Genomic DNA, 21,933 nt, shown 5'->3' on the forward strand with positions numbered 1-21,933 from the left:
CACTGCTCTTCCTTTGAGAGCTCTACTGGACCCACATCCCCTGAAACACTGATTTTCAAACTCCTAATCCCTCCCCAAACTCCCAAGAGCCAGATTTTTTAACTCCTTCAGGAAAACGGCCAATGATCCCCCCGCATGCTGCACTTCCCTCCTTCGTGCTGGCACCAGACCCCTCTGGCAGCACCATGTGGGCTCACCCATCACCCTGGTGTCCCAGACCAACACTCAGATGTCACAGGAGGTCAGTCACTCGCATCCTCAGGGCCTTCCTGACGTTGTCCTCTGCCACCCTTGAGAAGAGGGACACTGCAGCCCAGCACAGCCACACACCCCAGCTTGGTGCCTCCAGCTTTAAGCCTCTACAGAGCAAGTGGTGATCTCAAGCCAGCTGAAGGGTAGAAGCCCCCTTTTACGCAATTCTATTGGCAAAAGGTAGCAACCCCCTTGAGCAGTTTTCTTACCTCTGAATCTATGCAACACTACAGAAAAGGACAAACAAGCTTGTCAAGAAGCAACTGTCTCTTGGAGCAGTCTAGGTCAAGCTCAGTTGTGGTTGCTCCAGACCATGGTGAGAGGCTCTCCCAGCCTGTGCCGGCTGGAGGCGCGAGCCCGGCCATGCGGCCCGGGATAAGCTGGACACTTGGAAGAGAGCTGGGGAATCCAGGCCGCTGCCAAAGGGAGGTTACTGTTGTGTTATTGCACTGGGACATTCAAAACGGTATCTGACACAAATGCTGAAAGAGAAAAATTAATACACACATCACTGTGCTACAAAAGCTGTAGGCCTTTGAATGGTGGTCGATTTATTCTTCATGGTTATCTTCAAACGCACAGCTCTGATCTCCTCTCTAATCACATCACAGACAGGGTCAGAAAGGAAGCATGGAAAAATACAAACCAAGTAGACCACATCACATGTGTCTCCAAAGGTCTAAGGCACGAGAGAAACCAAAAGGCAGCATCTGGAAAGTTTTACTTTTTATTTTTCTAAAATACAAATGTCTGTCTTGTGTTAGTAACTTTAATATGATAGGCCGAATGCATCCGGTAAAAAGGAGGCACTGGCTACAGAATTCAAAATACTGAAGGTATTTTCTGGAAAGAAATTTATTCTGTTGATCTACACTTTAGATACAACATTGAATCAAATTCATTAGTTATTATTTTTACATCAGAATCTTTGAAGTTTGGGACTAATAAACTGGAACTTGAAAAGTTTTTAAAGTAAACTCCTATTAATGTGTAGATATGGATCCATAAAAAACATAACCAAGAATTTTATACACTTTATTAAAAGATCAAAAAATAAACAATAACAATATAGAAGTAACATACTAAAATGAGTAGCATTATGCACATTTCTAAAGCACGTACAAGCACTACAGCAATATAATGTGGCAAAAAGAAAAATAAATTCAAAGCGTACACCCTGTTGGTAGCAGTTGAGGGAATGAACTATCGTGTTATGGAACTGAAATATTGCATTAACCTACGCCTGTCTGGATCCGATGATATTTTAATTTCTTACAATTCCACAGGGCTAAGTGTAATCATTTGTATATATTTTCTAAACTATACCATTAAATTGATATCTAATGTTTCCCTTACTTTGTTTTACCAGAAATGCCTATGAAAAGAAGAATGTGCTTCAAAGATCTACTTTACACAGTACAGTATAAATGTTTTTATATATTTAAATTAAAAATTAACAATTTAGGAGAACATTCTCTCTTTGATTTTAGTGATTGCCTAAAATACAATTCTCTATTTATAAAAAAAAATAGTGACCTGTTGTCAGGTGATATAATAAAGGGTGGGGAGTTGGTTCATTTTCATGATCTAAAATAAAAATATAATAAAACCAAAGCTAATCGGAAAGAAAAAAAAAAAATCCCATAATCCAATCTAAGAATGGTCTTATCATCCCCTCATCTGCTAGGATACAAAAGCCATGGCAACAAAATCATTTGGCTTCCACCACTATCAAATAGCATCTGTGTACAGTAATAAAGAACTGGAACCTTGTAATTCGGTGTCAGGTAATTCTCTCTGTTGTGTGTCTGGAAAAATAACTTCATTTTATTTAAGAGTTGTGTTATTTTTGCATGTTTAAATATCTCCTCTGAGAGGCAGATAGAGTTATTTTTGATGATAGAGGATGTCAGTAAAGATCACTAGCAAAGATTTAAGCAGTGTTATCATGATCATGCTCATACCCCAACGAAGTCTGACCAGCTATGATTCATTTCGCATAGTGCAAAATATTTTTCTCTCACGATCCTAGAAATGAGAAAGAGCTTGATTACAGAAATTGATTACAGCAAAGGGAAGCCTTAATAACACGGGGGTAGAACTATCTGATTATTTTGTATTAAAATCTAGGTTATCACAACACCACAAAGAGAGGCAACATCCGATTTTTCCCTGTTTTAAAGACCCCGGGGCTGCACGATGTCACGACTCTGACTCAACAAACCACTCACCAACACAACCCCGTGGTGCAGTGAGGGTTGGCATCGCCAGGAGACAGGAACCTCCGAGGTGCCAGGAGTGCTGGCTGAAGAGTGGGTCTTGCACTTGGCAGTGACAGCTCAGCCACCAACCCTGGGGCGGGTGGGAAAAGGGAGACAGTGACATCGGGTGCCACCATCCACTGGCTCTGCTCTGGAGGACTCAGTTCATTGCTTAAGTCAAAACCAGCCTCAGGACAAAACCAGCGACTTTTCTGTAGCAAAACTGGGACTTGCGTTTTGCCAAAAAATAAAAAAAAATTTAAAAAAATCCAACAAAAACCTGAACTTGTTCCAATCAAAAATAAATGGGTCAACAGAGGCGCTTCAGCTTCTTCAAAATCCCCTGGTACTGCAGAGCCCCGGCAGTACCAACACAAACAGGAGCACGAGGCTGCTCAGCAGGCTGGGCTGGGGGCCCACAGCTGGGGGTGGTAGCAACTCAAAGGGGCTTGTTAACCCCAGCCTGGAGCATCCAGTGGCCACACTGCCATCAGCCTCCACCTCCCTGTCCCAACACCACCCAGCAGCGCCACTGGCAGCACTGCTGTGTGCCTCTCAGAGGAACACCACGGCTGTTGAACAGCAGAGGGAACTGGCCCCAGACAATCCCAATCCATCCCTGTCCATCCACTGCTCACCAGTCCCTTCCATTTTGATACCTCGCACCAAAAGGTTAAAAAAGAGAAATCAGTAAGTTGTGACATCTCAAATTCCTGCTGGGATTTAAAACACTCGCCACAATGACAGTCACCTCCCACAGACAAACAGTTCCAGCAAGAAATAGGATTAGGTGCTAGGAAAAATGTGTGTGTGCTGCCATGGACCTAGCGGTCCTAATAGGATTCACCGAGAACACAACCTATCAGAAACATGACCTGGGGTGTGTTTGAAAATGTAGGCTGATTAAAAAAAGTAATTTGAATCTTTGCTAGTGACCTTACTAATTAATTCCACACTGTTTCCCATTCTCTGTGCTGCAGGTTGGAGCTGACCTGTTATCAGTCTGCTGTATAATAAGCTATGGCAAACTACAAAGCTTTTACAACAGCAAAGCAACATCATGCTTTCAGATAAGTTTTATAGCAAAAAACTCCTCCTTTTCAAAGCCTTAGTAATACCTATCTCTTTTACAAACTTTTCCTGTATTATTACAGACTTTTTATATTCAAAATAAGTTCCAAGGATTTCTTTCGTGGACTATGTACATAAGTGCAAAAAAGGTGTGTCTCACACATTCGTACACTAACTGAATCAGTTTAACTGCAGCATATTTGTATCTTCAACACTGTTACGGGGTCATTCCACAATATTTTTTTTTCTTATGTACAGTTTTTGCTAATATAAATTAGTATTAAAATAGTTATATGTGTAATTATTTAGCCCTGATCATAACGTAATCATGTGACTGCTCAATTTCTGGAGAAAAAGAAAATTGCAGGCAAAGCTACAGTACTGAAACGGATTAATTCTGAATTTCCACTGTGTGAATGAATGTGAAATGAAAGCAAGACCGGTCACTACGTTGTAAATACAGGCTGCCATGTTTCCGAAGTGAAAATACTGTGGAATAACCCTTGCCACACAACAATTTCTACAAGCTATAAAACCTGACTCTAAATCCATGTGTTGTAAACTTCTTGACTGAAAAAGTGACCTTAAAGACACAAATTCAGCGTTCACATGGGACTTTGGGATTTTAAAAATATTCAATCATATCTTTATCTGACAGTATCGAACTGTACCTTTAACAAGCTCATACTGTTACACATCACTTTTAATTTACATGTGAAAATTTCACAAATAATGTATACAAAGGTAGCCATGTTGTAGTTTTGTTGCCATAGCAACAACAACTTAATATAATTAGTTAACAATGAATCTATCATTGTAGGAGTTACATACAAAGTTAATTTTGTTCTTAAACTGTAAACTATACAAACTAGTTATGGACTGTATTCTATACCTTACCATGCTTCAGTGTTGGTTTAGAATATAACTAAATGGGCTGAATACATGTATTAAAAATTTTAAACTTTCTCTAACTCTCCTTCAAAATTAAATTCATTAGTTACTAAAGATATCAAAAAAAGCAATAATGAAAACCTTAAAAACTAATGATAGAGAAATGAAAATATATGACATGAATTAATGTGTTGTAGCCTAGTAACAATGTGTTGTAGCTCTATTTACATTTGGATTAGGCTATCAACTATTTTTTTTTTAAAGTTATTACAGTCTTTAACATACAGTATATACTCTAAGGCCTTCAACAGGCACATGGTAAAATCAGGTCAATATCAAACTAAATCCATTCAACAGGAATGGGAAATTAGATTTTCCTCATAAATTTCACCTTTTTCAATTTTCATGTCTGTGAAATGTACAAGGGATAAACAAAACGAGGACTCCAGTTTCTCAATCGTTGTGTACCCGCGTGTCCTAGAGCTACTCTACCGCGCCAGCCACGGCCCGCGGGGCGGAGGGGACATCTCGACATCCCGCCGGCACACGCGTCTCCTCCTCCGGCCACTGCGCCCACGACACACACCCATCTCCAGCGCCGCCTCCGCGGGGGTCCCGGCTCCGGCGGGATGTCCACCGGCACACGCGCCGGGAGGACCCACCCTGGGAACCCGGAATACCTGCGGTCGGCGGCCAGCCCGGCCGTGCTGCCCTTCAGGAACACTCCGAGCACGGCGCGGGACAGCGAGGAAGGATGGCAGGGAGGGGAAGCGCGTCGGAGTGCTCGGGAAGGGGGCCCGCGCGGGCTGGCCAAGGGAGGTAATGGTTTCTAGAACATTGCGATGCAAAAATACACAGTCAAAAATCATCAGCTAGAAATTTCCAACTAAAAAACACGGCTGATTGTGAAATCATGTTCCAAATTACTAAAAACACTGTATTTAACAAAAATAATCTTAATAGTTTTATGAATCCATTTTATTTTAAATCCCTCTTTTATTGTCTGCTTATGTTACAGTTTAGTAGTAGTACTTTTTATTGAAACTACTAACAACCTTTTCTCGTGAAAATGATCAATCTCAGCTTTCATTTTCCCTCTGCATGACCCGTTTTATCCAAGTTTCAGCATTTCTTGCATATTGTTTGCATAAGGCTGAGAGAAATGGACAAAGAGAAATAACTTTGGATAAATAAAAAATATAGGTTCATGGAAAGTGGGAAGCTTATAAAAATGTCACTAAAATTATATCGATTTAAACAAACTTACATACATCTCTTGTCAAATAAAGGATGATATTCATGCTTTTATGACATTTGTTTAGAGTCACTAACTAGCTCTGTGACTTTGTAATAGTCTATTTAGGAAATTTATAGTCTGGCGACTGTTTTTTTTTTCTTTTCTTTCTTGAACAAAGAAAATTAGAGCAAGTCATTGCACAACTAGTTTAAATAGTGCTACCTCAAAATGGCATTTTTGCCGAGATTGTTTTGAATTTGGTGAAGTTTAGTGCTTCAAGCTTTTCTTTCCTTAAACTCATTTACAAATTAACACTAAATTTGCCAGCAATATAAAAACTGTTGTGGCACCTAATATAACTACCCTGAACATCCCTCATTGGACCTCTTTAATAAAAAATAATCCTTAAACGCGCTTTTTTTTCAGTGCTTTAAATGTGACATGAAAACAGCTGTATTCTAGGTTTACATTCTATGCACATCTATGCCAGATGTTTAAGTCGATAAATAAAACAGGAGGTTACATCAAAGTGTCAAGATATACAAAAATCCATTTAGCACTGAAAAAATTTCAACCTCCTTGAACTCATAAAGCCATACAAGCTTGAATGCATCCTTTCTGGCTTAAGAAGATCAGCTCTGTTCTTTGTTGAGGCACTGGCACAGGTTGTGCAAAACCCATTTTTGATACACAAATAATTTCAAACAGGAAGTACTCAAATCCACTTTTTCCACTAACAATGTTATGGTTTTGGGAAACAGAAACTCAGTGGTGAAAAGAACAGGTATGTGGTTGCCAATACAAATGAGAGTCATTGATTTCAGGCTGCTTGTGAGCGCAGATGGCTGGGGAACATCTACAGACACAAGCGACTGTCAAAACAATGGGTCCAAGAGGAGGTCTTGGGGGCATGCTTTTTCCCCCCCTCTCTCTCAGGGTTTGGTTCAAAGTCTGCTGAAGTGAACAGAGAGATTCCTTCTGGCTCAAGGCCTTTCTGAGCTGGGCTCTTCAAAGGTTCATGTTATGAATGAGTCTCCACAGGCAGATGGTCAGAGCCTGCTCTGGGGCACACAGGGTGCACCCTAAATGGCCCTCTATCACTTGTGGCCCATGGAGATACATATCTAGCAAACTATCTGAGCTCACACTGGAGGAGACGGGGCAAGGAAAACCTCTAATCAGGACAAAGAATTTGAAAAAGAGGAGAAAATGTGGTCGACAGAATTTGGCACTCTACAGGATCACTGTGAGCTCAGGGTCAGCCGCCCTCCAAACACTGGGAGTTGGCCTCTTGCTTGGTTTCAATGACAATTCTCTTTCTCCTTGCATGGAGTTTGTGGATTTACAGCAGCAAATCCATTTCTTCCATAATGCCAATGATACTGTAGAGCTATGACAGGGATGAATTTGGTGGTATCCTCAACCAAAATGCATTCTGCAGCCAGATTGTTCAGCAACGCAGCATAACGACAGGCTGGGCCGTCCAGGGTGCATGGGCTGAAATGGTTTAATTCGTGCGTATGAAAAGGAGGTATTGAGAACTAGCCCTTGTTGTGCAGCAAACATTGCTCTTGATCAAGTAGAAGGTGCCAAAATACATCCACTGACCTACAGGAGCTCCATTGAGACAAATGTTTATCTACGGCAGAAAGCTTATGCCGAGCTTTTTCCTGCTTTGTTACTGCTGTGTTTGCTTTAAAGGGCCAGAGATCACGGAGGAAAAATATCACCCACTTATGGAAAATGGTGATTAAATAAATGGTGCATGCTGACAAAATCTGAAGAAGAGACACAGGAGATTTCAGGCCGAAATGTTTCAGCACGCTTGGTGGAGACAAGCCCCAGGGCTTGGTACTGCCCAGCCTGGGCTGAGCCGTGGCTCTGGGCCCACTCCAACTAAAGGATGGCATCTGCTCCTCTCCAACGCAATGAGGTTTTGCCCAACTGAAGCTGTCTCACATCACCACCTTTTTTCTGTTGTTTGTTTTGACTGCACCATGAGAACAGCGAGAGAGATTGTGCGCCGTGTTCAGCTGAGAATGCACTTCAATGGACAACAGAGCTGCAGAAATCCCTTGATGCTTTCCCCTGTCTGAGCAAATTGTTCCTGTCCCCTTACTGAGCCTGGGGTTTTGTGGTGTATTTTTTTTTTTTTCCAAAAGTTTCCAGAATCAGCTCACTGTACTGAAAGGAATACCCTGAGCTGGACTAAAATGACAGCTGTCCTTTCATATCACTTGTACTAAAAATTTGGAGACTATTTGAAGGCAAATTTTAAATGATAAAAGGAACATTTAACACAAGCAACTTTAGCTGACATTAACAGCAAAATCCAGCAAAGGGCAGAACATTCCTGTGTCATGTTTTTCAAGCACATAATTCCTGTTTCCCACAATAACATTTTTAGTAAAAAACAAACAAAACCCCATAAAACCTACAGTATATGAAAACTTAAGACATAACAATAATGAAAAAATGGTATTGAGTATACTTGATAATGATGTACACTTTAAAACAAATCAATAGACTATGATGTAAACAAAACAGTAAGATAACACTTTAAAAACAAGACAAACATTTATCCATCGATAGTATACAGTAAACCAACAGTCCGCTGTGCAGATGCACTTATCAGGATGGTAGTCATAAAATGATTAAGTGTGTTAAAGTAATGTGTTATAAAAGTCTATTATAATTTCCTACTTGTATATCTCATATAACAGAGCGCTGTTTGTTAATTGTTTCTATAGTGCTTTTTTTTTTCTTTTTTTTTTGACATTCCCATTGATCAGTTTTTGGTTAACATGTAGGCTGCAACAGGCTTACTGTAGAGGTGGTAGAGAACGATAGAGGGAGGAGGGGATATATACAGAAAGGCCATGCGCAGCTTCCCACCAAGAAGTCCTGGTGCTCCATAATTTTACTGTTCAGAATTTCAACATGGTCTGCTGCAGGGAAAAGAAAAAAACAACAACAACAAAGAAAGAGTGAGAAGTCAATACATCTATATTTTAAGTGTCACTCTAAGAAGATACATTTACATCCTCACTGCATTGCCCAAGAGGTTGTCATTAGTATGTTGCAGAGAGAAAACATTTTATTGCGTTAATTTTCTGACATAGAGTGAAATTGCTAATAACACACTTGGCATCCTCTTAAATCTGCTGTTAGGGCTTTCCCTTTCCCATGAACTTCACGCACACTGACAAGACAAATAGTGAAAGAGGAAGGTGGGCAAATAGTAGTCTGATTTTTGGACAGGATGCCAGGTAGAGTGACTAAGGAGAGGGCCGAAGGAATCCCTGATCCCTGTTAGCTCTTGTTTCCTTCAGACAGTCACATTAAATCTGATCCTAAGGAGCCACGAGTCAAAGGCAAACTGGGCCCAGAAACAAAACACAGACACAGAAACCCTGTGCTCAGGGGACCCTCTTCTGGGAGCAAATGGTCTCTCTTGGGATGTACTTGTGAAAATACTTCCCTGAAAGAACCAACACTTGTCTCCTGCAGAGTTACGCTACCAGGACCTGGCTACCAGAGGAAACTAGCAGCTTAGGGAAGCCCAGGATCTGCAGGTAGGATGAAGACTATGTTGCTTGTGGCATCCATCCTGGTCTTAAACCCACCATGAGCCAGACCCTCACTGCAGCTGAATAGCAGAGCTCTGCTCAGGCCAAGCCGGCCTTGCAGATGCACAGTAACTGCTGCTGACCCAATCCTGCTTACCCCAGGAAAGGAAATGTCACTAGGAGCAAAAGAGAAGTTACACCTTTTCAGCTGACTCATTACCAGAGCACGCTTTGCCACCAACATTGCAAATCCCTGAGGCATCTGCAGGCAGCTGGGAGCCATGCAGAGCAAGAGCAACCTGTAAACACAGCCCTTGGACCCGGGGGATGCACTGAGGGAGGTTGTGAACACCACAAAACAGGTATTTCAGACACAAGAAAGATTGTTCATTTTAAACCATGGGGCTGGTCCGTATCTGTGCTGCAGCTGTTGAATTCCTGTTGAGTCAGCAGAGCATGAAGCCACTGGGGTGCCATGGGCTCAGTCCTTCTGCCTGAGCCAGCCCCACTTTGGGGGATGCAGTGCCTGTGTACAAAGCAATCCACCACAAAGAGAAATACCAAAAAGGAACTTACTGTTCTATCGGGAACTTCTACATCTGTGAAACAAACATGCTGCTACTCAGTTCATCTACTGATAACTGGGATATCTACAGCAAAAAAAACAAAGAACACAACACATTAAAACACTGTCTTGAGATTGGTCTGTTCATTCTCTCTTCAGTATCAAGTTAGTAAGTACGTCAGTGTCTTATAAAACAGGATTCATTCCCAAAAAGTCTTTATTTTGCTATACATTTAAGTACAACATAGCTGCACCACTTCTGATGCCCTGTGGAGTACATGGTGATTGTACTGAGATTTTGACTCCATAGACTACAAGACAGAAATGCCCTTAGACTATCTGGCTGAAACAAGACTCATAGAGCCACAGAGTAACACTTCACAGGAATTTCTACTTTCTTCTCATGACCAATACGAGTCAGAGTAAGACCTGCTCTACCTGAAAATAACAACAAAGCACGGAAAAAGACTGGCAATTCCTACTCTGAGCAGTAATGCACTGCCTAGGACTCATACAGGCAAAACTCAAACTGAAAGCCTCGTGACCTCATGCTAGCAAAAGACTAAAGGATGCCCCTGGAGATATTACTGGCATTCGGCGTGGCTAAGAGCCTCCTACAGAGCAAAGTGACACCCCGATTCCTTTGCAATAGCTCTAAACCCGAGAGCATGACAAATAAAAATGCTAGAATAAGTACTGGGGGAAAAATAAACAAAAGTGTTTGAAATGCCTCTGGTCTAAATGCGAAAAAGTTGTGGCACACCGAATTGTCAGGAAGCATCACTAGGACAAGTTGTGTATATACAGTTCAGGACTGGTGCGGAAGCAGCCATCACACTCAGTGTCTTCAGAGGAAAGTTTTGGAGAGAATTATGGCTCGGCAGACATGCACGGAATCCTGTACACTTATGGCAGTGCTACGACAGCACGTACTGCACATCCAGAGTCATTTCTGTAGGGATGGGTGACAATGCTACCGGTGTAAAAAAACTTTAGACTTCACAACCTCGTCCCCGATTTTTTGGTTTTGGTTGTTTGGAGATTTTTTTGTAGTTTTTAGAGTCCAATTTTGTAGTGGGGGGAGGCCACTTTGTGTTTCCACTTCCACTTTCCAGCCAGGAGAGGACATGCCAAAATACCACAGGGAAGGATGCTCAGGGTGGTATTTCTGCTTGAGACTGAAAGCAGAAGTGCCACACGTCTTGCGCGCCAGTTACGCTCGGGAGTTTTACAGCCCATGTTTTGAGGACCTGGGGGGAGGTATGTTTTCGGAGAAGAGCCTGCATCCCTGCCAATCGCCCATCCCTACGCTCCAGCTGGGCTTGCTGCCCATCCCACACACGGCAGGACCGGCCCCTCACCGATCCCCAGAGGCACACACGCACACACACACGCACACGCTGCCTCTGCACACCCGAGCCTGCGCCGAGCGGGTCGGGACGATGCTCGACCCCGCACGGGATCCAGCCCTTGCCCGGTCCTCAAGATCTGAACACGTGAAAGAAAGCCATTGAAAGGGCCAAACCTGATTGGCGGTAGCTGTTGCAGCGAAGGGGACGCTGGTGGCAGGAGTTGTTGCTGCAGACACAGTGGTGGGCGTAGCACCGTGCATCATGGGCACTTTCGGAAGGGAACCATGGAAGCGACATACGGGAGGGTGGAGCGTATATATATTTTGTTTGTTTGTTTTTATGTAACCATGGCAACATGTGGTGGATTTGGGGGCGTGGCAGGAATCACAGCAACAAGCCATGTGACATCGTCATGAAGGACACATCGGGGCGCAGCATGCAATCACAGTGCAAAGCAAGACAGCGTTGGGAAAAAAAATAAACAAGAGAGAAGGGGAAAAGCCAATTACAATTATAATTAAGGAAAAAACCAAAACATTCTCAACACTTAGTACATTTATAAGCAGAACAATGATGTATTAGACTCCGAGGGCCAAATTTCCAAAGGGGGGAGAGGATGGGTGTGCTAGCAAAAGCCCACGTCAGCTCGCACCCGTGGGGAGTTAGACACAGCCAGTGCACGTTCCTTTGGGTGGGGACATTTTGGCAAGCGCACCCTCCCGCCCGCCTGGGAAAGCTTGTCCCCTTCCCTCCCCACCCCATCCCCGCCAGCAACCAGAGGTACATGATGCACTTTGCAGCGGCTGCCGCAGCCCTTTCACCAGGTTTTCTGGTCTCTCTCTAGCGGGGACATGTTTCGGCACGGGACAGAGCTGGAGGCACAGCAAACAAGTGGCTGGCAGCCCGAGCTCTCTCCATACATATTTCAGCATGCTCCCTTTCCACCCTAGTTCTAGAGGATTTGGCAAAACTCCCCTCTTGCGGGGTCGGGGGGTGGGGGATGGAGAGGGGAAGGGACCGAGAGGGAAGAATACACAAATGCATCTGAACAGCTACAGTTTGCAGGAAGAGCATCCAAAAGGACAACACAGCAGCAGGGAGCTCGGCAACCTCCTGAAGCTGCGCGTCCCACAGAGCACAATACTGGAGGGGGATGCTCTGGTGCACACACGGGCATCCCCCAAACCCTGGGGGATTTTGCTGGGCCAAGGCACCCGCAAGAAGGCTCAGCCATCCCCACAAACATGCGGTGGGGAAGCACACTTGCCTTCCCCTCCACCCCAGCAGGCATGTCCAGCCCCAGCAGGGAAGGAGCGTGTGCCTGTGGGCTGGCCATACTCCGGCTGTGAGATGTTAGAGCGTGTGGGTTGGGGTTTCCTACAGACAGAAGTGTGTTTGAAGGACTCAGCTCCCCATCATGCAAGCGGTGTGTCCTCCCTGTTGCTATAGAGATGGGGAGGTTCAAGAACAGAGTGCTTAGTCAGTCATGCCAAAGCTTTCAGACCTGCTCTTGGAAAGCCTTGCGCCCTCCCCTCCTGCTCCCGCCTCTCTCCCTCTGGCTGAAGCGGGCACACACCTGGATGCTGGTGGTCTTGTATAACCTTGGCTGGAGGATGAAAGCTCAGCTTTCACCCGCCCTGCTGTGCCCAGCAGCTGTAGACGGAGGGGAAGGTCCTCAAAGGCCTGCACAGGTTTCAATAAGACCCAGATGCTGAGCCTGAACACAGTGGTTCCTGCAGCACTAAGTAGCATGTTCTCAGCCCTGCCACCTCATTGCATCCCATGTGCATATACAGTGGAGCCTCCCTACCATCCCCTGTACCTGCACACCTGACACTACCCTACAGAGATGACCCTTCAGCCAGTCCGTGGTCCAAGCCCTGCTTCTCTCGCTGTACAAGCAGTGCCCTGCTCTGTCAGAGGGGCTGACCCCAGACGTGTTCCTCCTTAGCACCTTTGTTAAACCAGTCTTCTAAAGTGTCCTCAAAAGGACTACCAAAAATCCAAACTCTAATCTGCCTGATGCTTGATACAAAAAAAAAAAAAACAAAACACAAAAACCAAACCAACAGGATCCTCCCATTGCTATTTCCTTTTGATAGATGACTTAAATGAGTTGTAAAGACATTTTAAGTGACAAATTTTTGTCTCTGCAGCAGAACTAAATAGGGGTGGGAACACATCACCTTGGATTCTCTTATTATAATTCACATAAACACTGCACTGCACAGAAATTAAAAGGGATACAACCATTTAAGCCTCAAAGAAGACAGCAGATAGACAGTCACACCACTCAGCCACCCAGGTTCTCACTGATGCATACTAACTTGCAGTCTCTTTCAGATTAGGAAAAATTGAGAAGTTTGTGTAGAAAAACCTACCAACGCTTGCAGTGGGTGTCATGCACAGAACTGACCCTGCACACCATGCATTGAAGCGTGGAAAGATGAACAAAAGGGATATTTCATTAGTGAAGCTTCAGTGTTAGATATCACTTTTAACTAAAAAGCAGGTATTCTCTTTGCAGCATTCAGTATTTAAGCACATGCAAATAGATTCTGCATATTGGTACATAAATAGTTTAAACTCAGTTTTAAGAGATCATAGCAAACCAAATTAATTCTTTAATTCTCGGGCAGTAGGGAATATACTTCTTCTCCCACCTTGGTATCAAATGATATGACTGATCCCAGAAATCAGGGCTGTTTGGGTTTTTTTTGGTATTGGGTATGCTGACTTCTTTCTGATCATGTCAGCAGAAAACAAATTGCCCTTAGAGGAATGTCATACTCGTGTTAAAACTGACTTTCCAAAAGCAATTTACTCCTGCAAGCAGGGACTGGGATTCAAAGTCTCTAGTTTAAGCTGAAAGAGGCATTTTTTTTCTAGACTTAAAACAATTGTAGTCATGATGCCATTTTCAGTGGACACCCTGAATTCTCCCCCCGTGGCAACCCACCATGCTGATCTCTCAATAACTGAACAGTAGATACTAAGAAAAGCAACAGCTCATTTCCCCTCCCCACAGTGAGAGCTGTGACGTGCCACCTCTCTGCTTTGCCTTCCACAGCGCTGCAAAGGCTGAGCCCAGATCTGCAGCCTGATGGGTAACGTAAATTCATCAGAGACCCGTTCTCTGACTGGAAATCTGCTGCTCTGCCCAGCATTAATGTCCTCAAGTGAGAGCAGGTGCCTGCAAGCAGACCTGTTACACATCAGCCCTGCGTGTAATTTCATTGCCATGAGACAGGGCAGCCCAGCACAGCGAGCGCTGGGCAAAGCTGATTTATGGCGCTCGCATCAGAAATGCGTGTCCTTATGTCAACTTTGGCAACTGCGACCTCGAGGAAGAGGAGCATGCAGCCAGCTGGGGGTCTTGGCATTCTCAAAGGTGTCAGTGTTTCCTGAGGTACTTCGCTTGGCACCCAACAGAGCTGCGGTAAGGTCAGCTCAGCCCAACCCCTTCGACAGCACTTTGCAGAGCACAAGGTGGGAGGCTACTACTCAAGTCCTTTTCTCCATCTTTTCCTATGAGAATCCACTTCCCTGGAAGAACAACTTGGCAGCTGCTGAGTTCTGAGTGGTTTAGGTCCCCACTCCACCTGAGAGTTTGGTCTCAGGACAGGACTGTCTCTAAAGCTTTTCCCCTGACCCCAAGACACAGCAAGGCCAAGGTTCAGGTCCACTGTGTGTTCACCTCCAGGGGTCAGCCCAGAGAAACACTTTGTATATTTTTGTGAATATCATCTGGCAAGTAAATATAGCATTAAACATTAAAAGCATTGGGCATTAATTTTCTCATGATGCTCTGAATGATAATAATGATACTAAAACACGAGCTACCAGCTCTGGAATATTCCTAATTCAGCCACTTACAATGCTTACTACTCTAAGCAGGTTTTGTTTTTCATTTGGTTGCAGTGAGCAGATGTTAATTGGCCAGTCAGCAGTCAGTCACATCTGCCACATTAATATTTCCAGTCCTATATGGATTACTGAACTGCATCTTTCAATTTTACTCTGAGACCTTAAAGGTACAATAAAAGCTGGGAGTTAAATTGCTTTTAAAAAGCTTAGGGTATCGCACTGGTCAAAAGACAAGCAAGAGGGAAATATATGCCTTTAAAGCGGATTGTGTAATTCGTATTTACTAAAGACGAACCATTCCCTCTATAAACATCACAGCTGCTGGAATATGTAGGTCACTGAGACAGAAGCTCATGAAGATACCTGCAGCTTCAAGAGAGCAGGCATAGAGGTCCATAAGACATTTTAATATGAGTGCGTAAGAGCGCTACGCAAGAGTTAAAGAATTAATTTGGGATTAACCAGTTGAACCATAAGGAGGAGAAACAGAAAGTATGAATTCAAGAAACATGCAGACATTTTTCTTAGTTTGACTGCTTAAAAAAACCCCAAACCACACAAAAAAATGCTAAGAAGGGACTTTTACAAGTGAAAAGCTCTGAATTGTAGTACGTGAAGGGAAAAAAAAGTCAAACAGATGTTAATTTTTCATCCATTTTTAACATGAAACTACACACCAATACTCTTTTGCTAAGGACTCTTACAAATCTGCTCATTAGCTGAACACTGAGGTCATAAAAAAAACAACCATGATGGTGGGGAAAGCAAGGAGATGCTTACCTGTGGGGATGAATGTAGGCTGTTGCAACTGCATGTTGGCTAGAGCCTGTTGGTAGTGGAAAACGCTTGGGTTAAAGACTGTGGTGGCACCATTGTTTTTTTCAAGTGCTGGCCTCTTTGGTAAAGGTTGAAGTGCACCAGGCGGCAGGGCCTGTGGATAAGGGATCATTAAAGACAAGTGGAGTAAATAAAGGGGCCCAGATGTAGGTCATGCATGCAATAAATAATAGGGGGTCTTGACTGCAAATCACCTGCAACTGTGATCAACTTAGCGAGACAGGAAAGAGAAGAGCAGCTAAGTCACAGTACAAGTAGTAGATGAAACAACAGCTTCACTAGGTAAGCAGTTAGTAAATGCACTAGGAGAAGGGGGAGAGTCCAGAAGGAGGAGGGATGCTAACAAGCTTTTGAGGAGGACTGACTTGGGCACAGAGGTAAAAAAAAGCATGAGGAGAAGGAAGGGGAGAGCTGATCACCTGGGCAGGGTGCTACAAAGAGCAGTTGCAGGCAACAAGCATTAAAAAACCCAAAACAAACAGGTAAGAAAAATATAATAGATGACTATTTTAAAACAGTAAGATTAGCATAAGCAACAAATGCCATGGAAAAAAAGGGAAGTTTGCCTCTGGTTCAACACCTGCCTACATGTATGTGTGCATGTGTGGAAATGTGCACACTGTGTGCAGCCAACCCAAGTGTCCAGGTGGTAAAGCAGTAGCTGTTGCCAATCACGCACATAACATTACATTTACTGTAAAATGCATTTCCACTTGTTAGTAGAGAGGCTGAGCAACATGGTCAAGACCAGGCCTGATTCTCCACTGCTCACACCAGCAGCACAGCCACCACCAGCACATTTGGACCTGCCCTCACTTTCTAGAAGGTGGCCTCCATCAGTCAAATACTGCTCACTCATTACTAACAGTGGAAAAAGCCATTGACAAATCCCCTCGTTTTGTTCTATCACACCACCAAGCTCCTTCCAGCCTGTTAAACCTGTTTCATGATCAGACTTGGTAAAAAGCATTAACCCAACTCAGGAACTTTTCTCAGTGAGTTACTCATCATTCACCCAAGCGTGTCTCAACAGCAAAGTAGTATGTCAGGTTCTTAGGAGACAGGAATGTTTTCTAATGATTTACAGCTTTTCATTGTACCCAAGTAGAAACCACATTTTTTTCTCCACATTGTGATAGAAAAGGGTCCTTTTTAATTATGCCCCGCAGTCCTTTTGCACGTAACGCTCCCATTGACGTCAATGAGATTTACGCACGTGGAAGTCATGCAGAATCAGGTCATTTCTGACTAGTTGTTAGTCTGTATCATGTAGCAAAGCAATGGCTGAAAAACAGGGTTATCATTCCTACTTTTTTTTTTTTCAACAGGTGACAGTGAATGGTGGGCAATGGAGGAGGTTTGGCTAATGAAGGGTTAAAGCTACAAACAAACAGTACTCAGAAGAAAGGACACAGGTAAAGAGATTTTAAAGCATTATGAAGATCAAGACACAACAGAATGTAAGTGAAAGCTTGCAATAGTTTGTCGCCATCTAGAAACAGGTTTCACTTTAAATTTAATTTGCTATAGGAGACTGCTCATCTGAGAAATGTTAAGTAAGATACTTCCAGGAAAAACATTACTCCATCCTACCTCTATTCACATGGTGGCTTTTGGGTGGTTTTAATATTTAAAAAGAAAATTAGAAGAAATTGCAAAACTGCCCTCAGACATGCACACATCCTCTGCTAATGCTAGCAGGCATCCACTGGCAGCATTAGGATTTAAGTTTTCCAGATTTCTTCTGGCTGGTACCAGAAGATAACAGTCAAAGATGGGACAATATTCTCAGACACAGACGCCAAAATCTTTTACTTAAGGTCCACATTTTAGGATGAGGTCTTTGAGGTAAAGATCTAAGAGTTTTCATTTCTAGGTAAGCTCTCATTGGTGTCTATGTTAAATCTGACTGTATCTATATCTCATCTATTTAATGATGGCTACATGAATGTTCCTCCAGGCACAGGAGTCATCTGCAGCCTGGGAGACTGGAGTAGCCTCGTGTACATCAGAGAGGTTTTACAGATTAACACTGACTGAAGAACTTGCTGCTTGAATTCATGCTCCTTACAGTGCCTGCTTGCTAAACAATTATTTTCAGACACTTCCAAAATCTGCCTCAGAAAAAGAATTTACTAATTATAGCAAAGCAACTGTGCCAGGCACATAATAGACTTTTGACTCCCTGCTTCTTGGCCAAAGGCTGTCACCACCCCAAAAAGCACATTATCTCATAATGGCAGCGCCAAAGGCAGAACAGCTGAAGGCTTTGAGGCCTTGCCTCGGCTCTTCACAGGACAATTCCTGAGCCCAGTGCTATAGTCAGGAACACCAACAGGCTATAGGAATGTCAAGGCACAACAGACTATCCCATAGTCTCTCCAGCATCACCCTTCCTTCTACCCCGCTATAGCCCCTTGGGAGAAAAGAGCTATGGCAGTCCCACCACTGCTCCCTGAACATCAGCCAGGTAGAGAAACCCAAATAAATAAACGCAACATCTCCAGAGTAACTTATTCTGACTTCCTTTTTTGCCTGTGCGTTTGTGTGCACACATGGGTACACAACCTGTGCAGCATGATCCGGCCACTGCACCGGTGAAAGGGTTAATTCAATTCAGTATCCATGTGATAGCCTTGCACTGATTCCAATGAACAATTTCCACTACAAAAATGCCAGGCAGCCTCTCATTTTTGGGCTAGGAAAGCCACATTCCTGCTGGAACAAGCATCTGAACAAAGAGGCTTGTGCCACTTCTCTGCAAGGCAAGGAAAGCAATCCTTCAGCAAGACTGACAGATAAAAACACACTGCATGCCAAAGTCAAAATTTCCCATGTGCTGGTTAACAAAACTCTATTTTTTTTGCAAGACAAGAAATGGATTAAATCTTTGCAACAAACAATATAATTGCACCTGCAAGTTCCCCTGGCACAACAATCTCCTGAGATCAGATCACACTTTCATCCCTCTGCACTCAGCAAAGAGGGGCTGGGTCTGCTGCTTCAGCCCCAGGTGTGACAAATACAGACTGATCTGAGAGGGCAGAGGTAGCCCCCGTTCCCTGGCAAGCAGCAGAAGCAATGTGAGCTGTTTCCTCTGAAGATTATACATGCTGTTATCACCACTGTGACTCCTCCTCTGGTGAAGTCTTTGAGAAGAGTTCAGAGGAGGCGACATATTCCAACAACATGGTTGCAAGCCTTCCGATGCGTCAGAGCAGGAAGACTATTAACAAGTGACTTATCTCATGGGGTTTTGTTCAGTGGGGGAGTAAAAGGCTCTCCCATTCTCTGCCAGACCGTGTCTCCTCAGAGACGTGGCTCCTGGAGAGGGCAGCGAGGCACTGTGCAGGTCCTGCCTGCACTGGCTTTGGGAGCAGCGGGAAGTGAGACACTGCGACATCATTTACAGCATCATTCCACCACTGCTGGCAGAAGCTGGTCCCTAGTAAGGCTTCCTACTGCTGCTGCCTAAAACTCTGATAAGGAATCCCTTGACTACTTAAACCCAAAAGCAAGTCTTCAGGGAGGATGGGGAGCAGATCAGCCTCTGCTTCATAGCTCTGGGAATGAGAAGCAACACCAGCTTGATGGTTTCATGGCTCCACTGTGTCCATTCTTCCTTTTTCCCACTGTAGCTGGGCAATAGCAGCTGTTTTTTTCAGATGTATTGAATCCCTTGTTATTTGAGAAAATGGGAAGGAGTTGTCTTCTATGAAGCCAGGACTGACAGCAGACTGTGAGAATTGTGATGCTCAGATTGAGGCAAAAGCCAAACCAAGAAAAACATATTATTTGAGACTGAGAAAATAAGCGAAGGTAGCTTATATGAAGACAGCTTGCAGGCAGAAGTTCAGGGAGCAGATCCTGTGCCTGAGACTGAAGCAAAAAGCACCCAGAGCGAGTTCCCTTTGCTGACACTGTCCCACTACGACATGAGGGAAGGAACCAGACAGTTCCTCTGAACATGCCACCTAGATCCTGCACTGAACCTGCTTTAGTTCCCAGCACAGAACTCCAAGGACACTGCTTAGCCCTCTCCCCCCCTAAATCTCACTTGTGCCCATTGCACAGGAACATCCTTGTGCAGGGCAGTACCAGCATGGCACTGCCAGGCAAGGCTGTAATGTTGCGAATACCACAAGAAGTTGCTGGATCTGTCCCACACCACCCAGTCCTCTGGCATTTACAGCCCACTGCAGACCTAATGAGTTAAATTCTCACTGAAACACCGCATCTCGTGACTCTAAAGCTGCCAATATCTGAAAAAAACACTTCAAAAGTCAGAGCTGCCTCCCCTCAAGATTATTCACTGCCTCCAAAACACATCCAGCCTTCAGGAGGCAAAGCTCAAATATTAGTGGATGGTGTGTGGGGCACAGGATTGGCATGTCTGAACGCACACTGCAACATTTCTGGCTGGGATGGGCAGTCTCCCCGGGCACTAACACCACAGACCAAGAGCTTTCATGCAGACTAAGATGGTTACGTGCAAAGCAAGAAGGTGAAAGGTCCAAGTACCAGGTCAAAGGTTGCCTCGAGCGGTCGCTTCAGTGATCTGACAGCTGGCTGAGTCTTAATTAGCAGGCAGCGAGCACATGATGGCAATGGGCCAGGGAGGGGGGTCAAGCACAGTAACAAAAACAGCAAGCAGAGGTGTGTCAAGAGAGAGCAACAATTTGGGGAGGCGAAGAGAAAAAAAAATAAAAAAAGTGAATGCATTATACAATATATTAAAAAGACGAGGCATGCACAACGTGGGGTGGCTGGGTAATTACCTGGCCTAGCGGCTACTCAGCTATTTTGCCTCGGTAAGTTTTAAAAGTAAAGAAATGTCATCACAGGACATGTGCTTTAGGGCTTCGTCGCGGCGGCCGGCACAGCGGGTCAGGAGCGCTCGGGGATCAGCACCTGCAAGGGCACTGGCACTGGGCTGCAGCCCCAGTGCTGCAGCTACAGCCATGCAGGGGCCAGCAGAGCACTCGTGGAGAGGGAAGGACCACCGGACACGGAGGGAGCTTCAAGCACGTGCTTAAGTGCCATCCTGAACTGGGGACCGAGCCTGGCCCAGTTCATCCAAGCGCTGCACTGACTTCAGCCAAGCAGGAGTGAGTAAAGCTACTACTTGTGCATGTCAAGTAACTGCAGGATTGGGTCCCTCAGAAGTCCTGAATTTAGATTTGAAGTCATTCCAAATCTGCTTTTAGAAGGTACACCCATTGTCTGTCATCTATATTTTGGTCCACGAAAATGGGGCACCACTCTTCCCATTATTAAAGTCTTACACCTCAACAGATACAGTAAATGCATCAAACCTTGAAAAGTCAATGAATAATGTAGGCTGTTTTGGTAGCAAGGGTGATGCAACAAGCCATCAATAAATATTTTAAAGGTTCTAGTTAACGGCATACAAATAAGGTTAATTACATTTTTAAGAGAAGCCAGCAGCATGAATAAAACATGCATTGGCTTTGGTTAAGTAGCAGTGTCCTACATAATTAGTGAAAAAATAAAGATTCAGTTGTAAAAAACACAAGAGTTTCATTTCAAAAGGTTATTTTTCAACAGACCTGGGTTCTTATCTCGACAATAATAAAAACAATCAGAAGACTAATAAATAAACTCTGCAGGACAAATAAATACTGTAGTATAAATTGGTTGTTCAAATTATATTCCAGGTAATATTGATGCTACAAGGAGGGCACTTGTTTAATTTCTAGAGTTGCCCTGTTTTTGCATTATGCTTCAGCACAAATGAAAAGCAAATTCCTTTACTATCCTTAAAAAAAAAAGGTATTTAGAAAAATTTTGGTAGCCTCAATTCTAAATCAAAGAGGAGGCAAGAGCCTTTCTAATATTAATTTTAAAAAAATTTTTAAAAAATCACAGAACAGATGAGGTTGGAAGGCACCTCTGGAGATCAGCTAGATCAAAACCCTGCTCAAAGCAGGGTCAATTACAGCAGCTTGCTCAGGACTGCATCCAGGCAGGTTCTCAGTGTCTCCAACGACAGAGATGTTGTAGTGTTTGA

The 21,933-nt window shown here is 43.9% G+C and overlaps 1 protein-coding gene across 7 annotated transcripts in view; it reads right to left on the reverse strand.

Annotated features, from left to right (window-relative positions):
- Positions 1–965: 965 nt before the first annotated feature.
- The window catches only part of MBNL3 (muscleblind like splicing regulator 3), a 92,545-nt gene continuing 71,577 nt past the window's right edge, over positions 966–21,933 (reverse strand). For 4 of the 7 annotated variants that reach the window (XM_018070709.2, XM_018070712.2, XM_018070708.2 and 1 more), the window contains 5 exons: positions 15,846–15,996; positions 13,580–13,615; positions 11,372–11,466; positions 9,858–9,931; positions 966–8,660 (listed from right to left, as the gene is read on the reverse strand). In XM_018070709.2, the coding sequence (XP_017926198.1) occupies positions 9,875–9,931; positions 11,372–11,466; positions 13,580–13,615; positions 15,846–15,996 (339 nt within the window). In that variant the 3' untranslated portion in view covers positions 966–8,660; positions 9,858–9,874. The remainder of the gene's footprint in view (positions 8,661–9,857; positions 9,932–11,371; positions 11,467–13,579; positions 13,616–15,845; positions 15,997–21,933) is intronic. The other 3 variants (XR_001920400.2, XM_008930701.3, XR_001920401.2) reach the window with 3 other exon arrangements.

The sequence above is a fragment of the Manacus vitellinus genome, unplaced genomic scaffold (genome assembly GCF_001715985.3).
Source record: "Manacus vitellinus isolate BGI_N305 unplaced genomic scaffold, ASM171598v3 scaffold_19_pilon, whole genome shotgun sequence".
NCBI classification, from domain to species: Eukaryota; Metazoa; Chordata; class Aves; order Passeriformes; family Pipridae; genus Manacus; species Manacus vitellinus.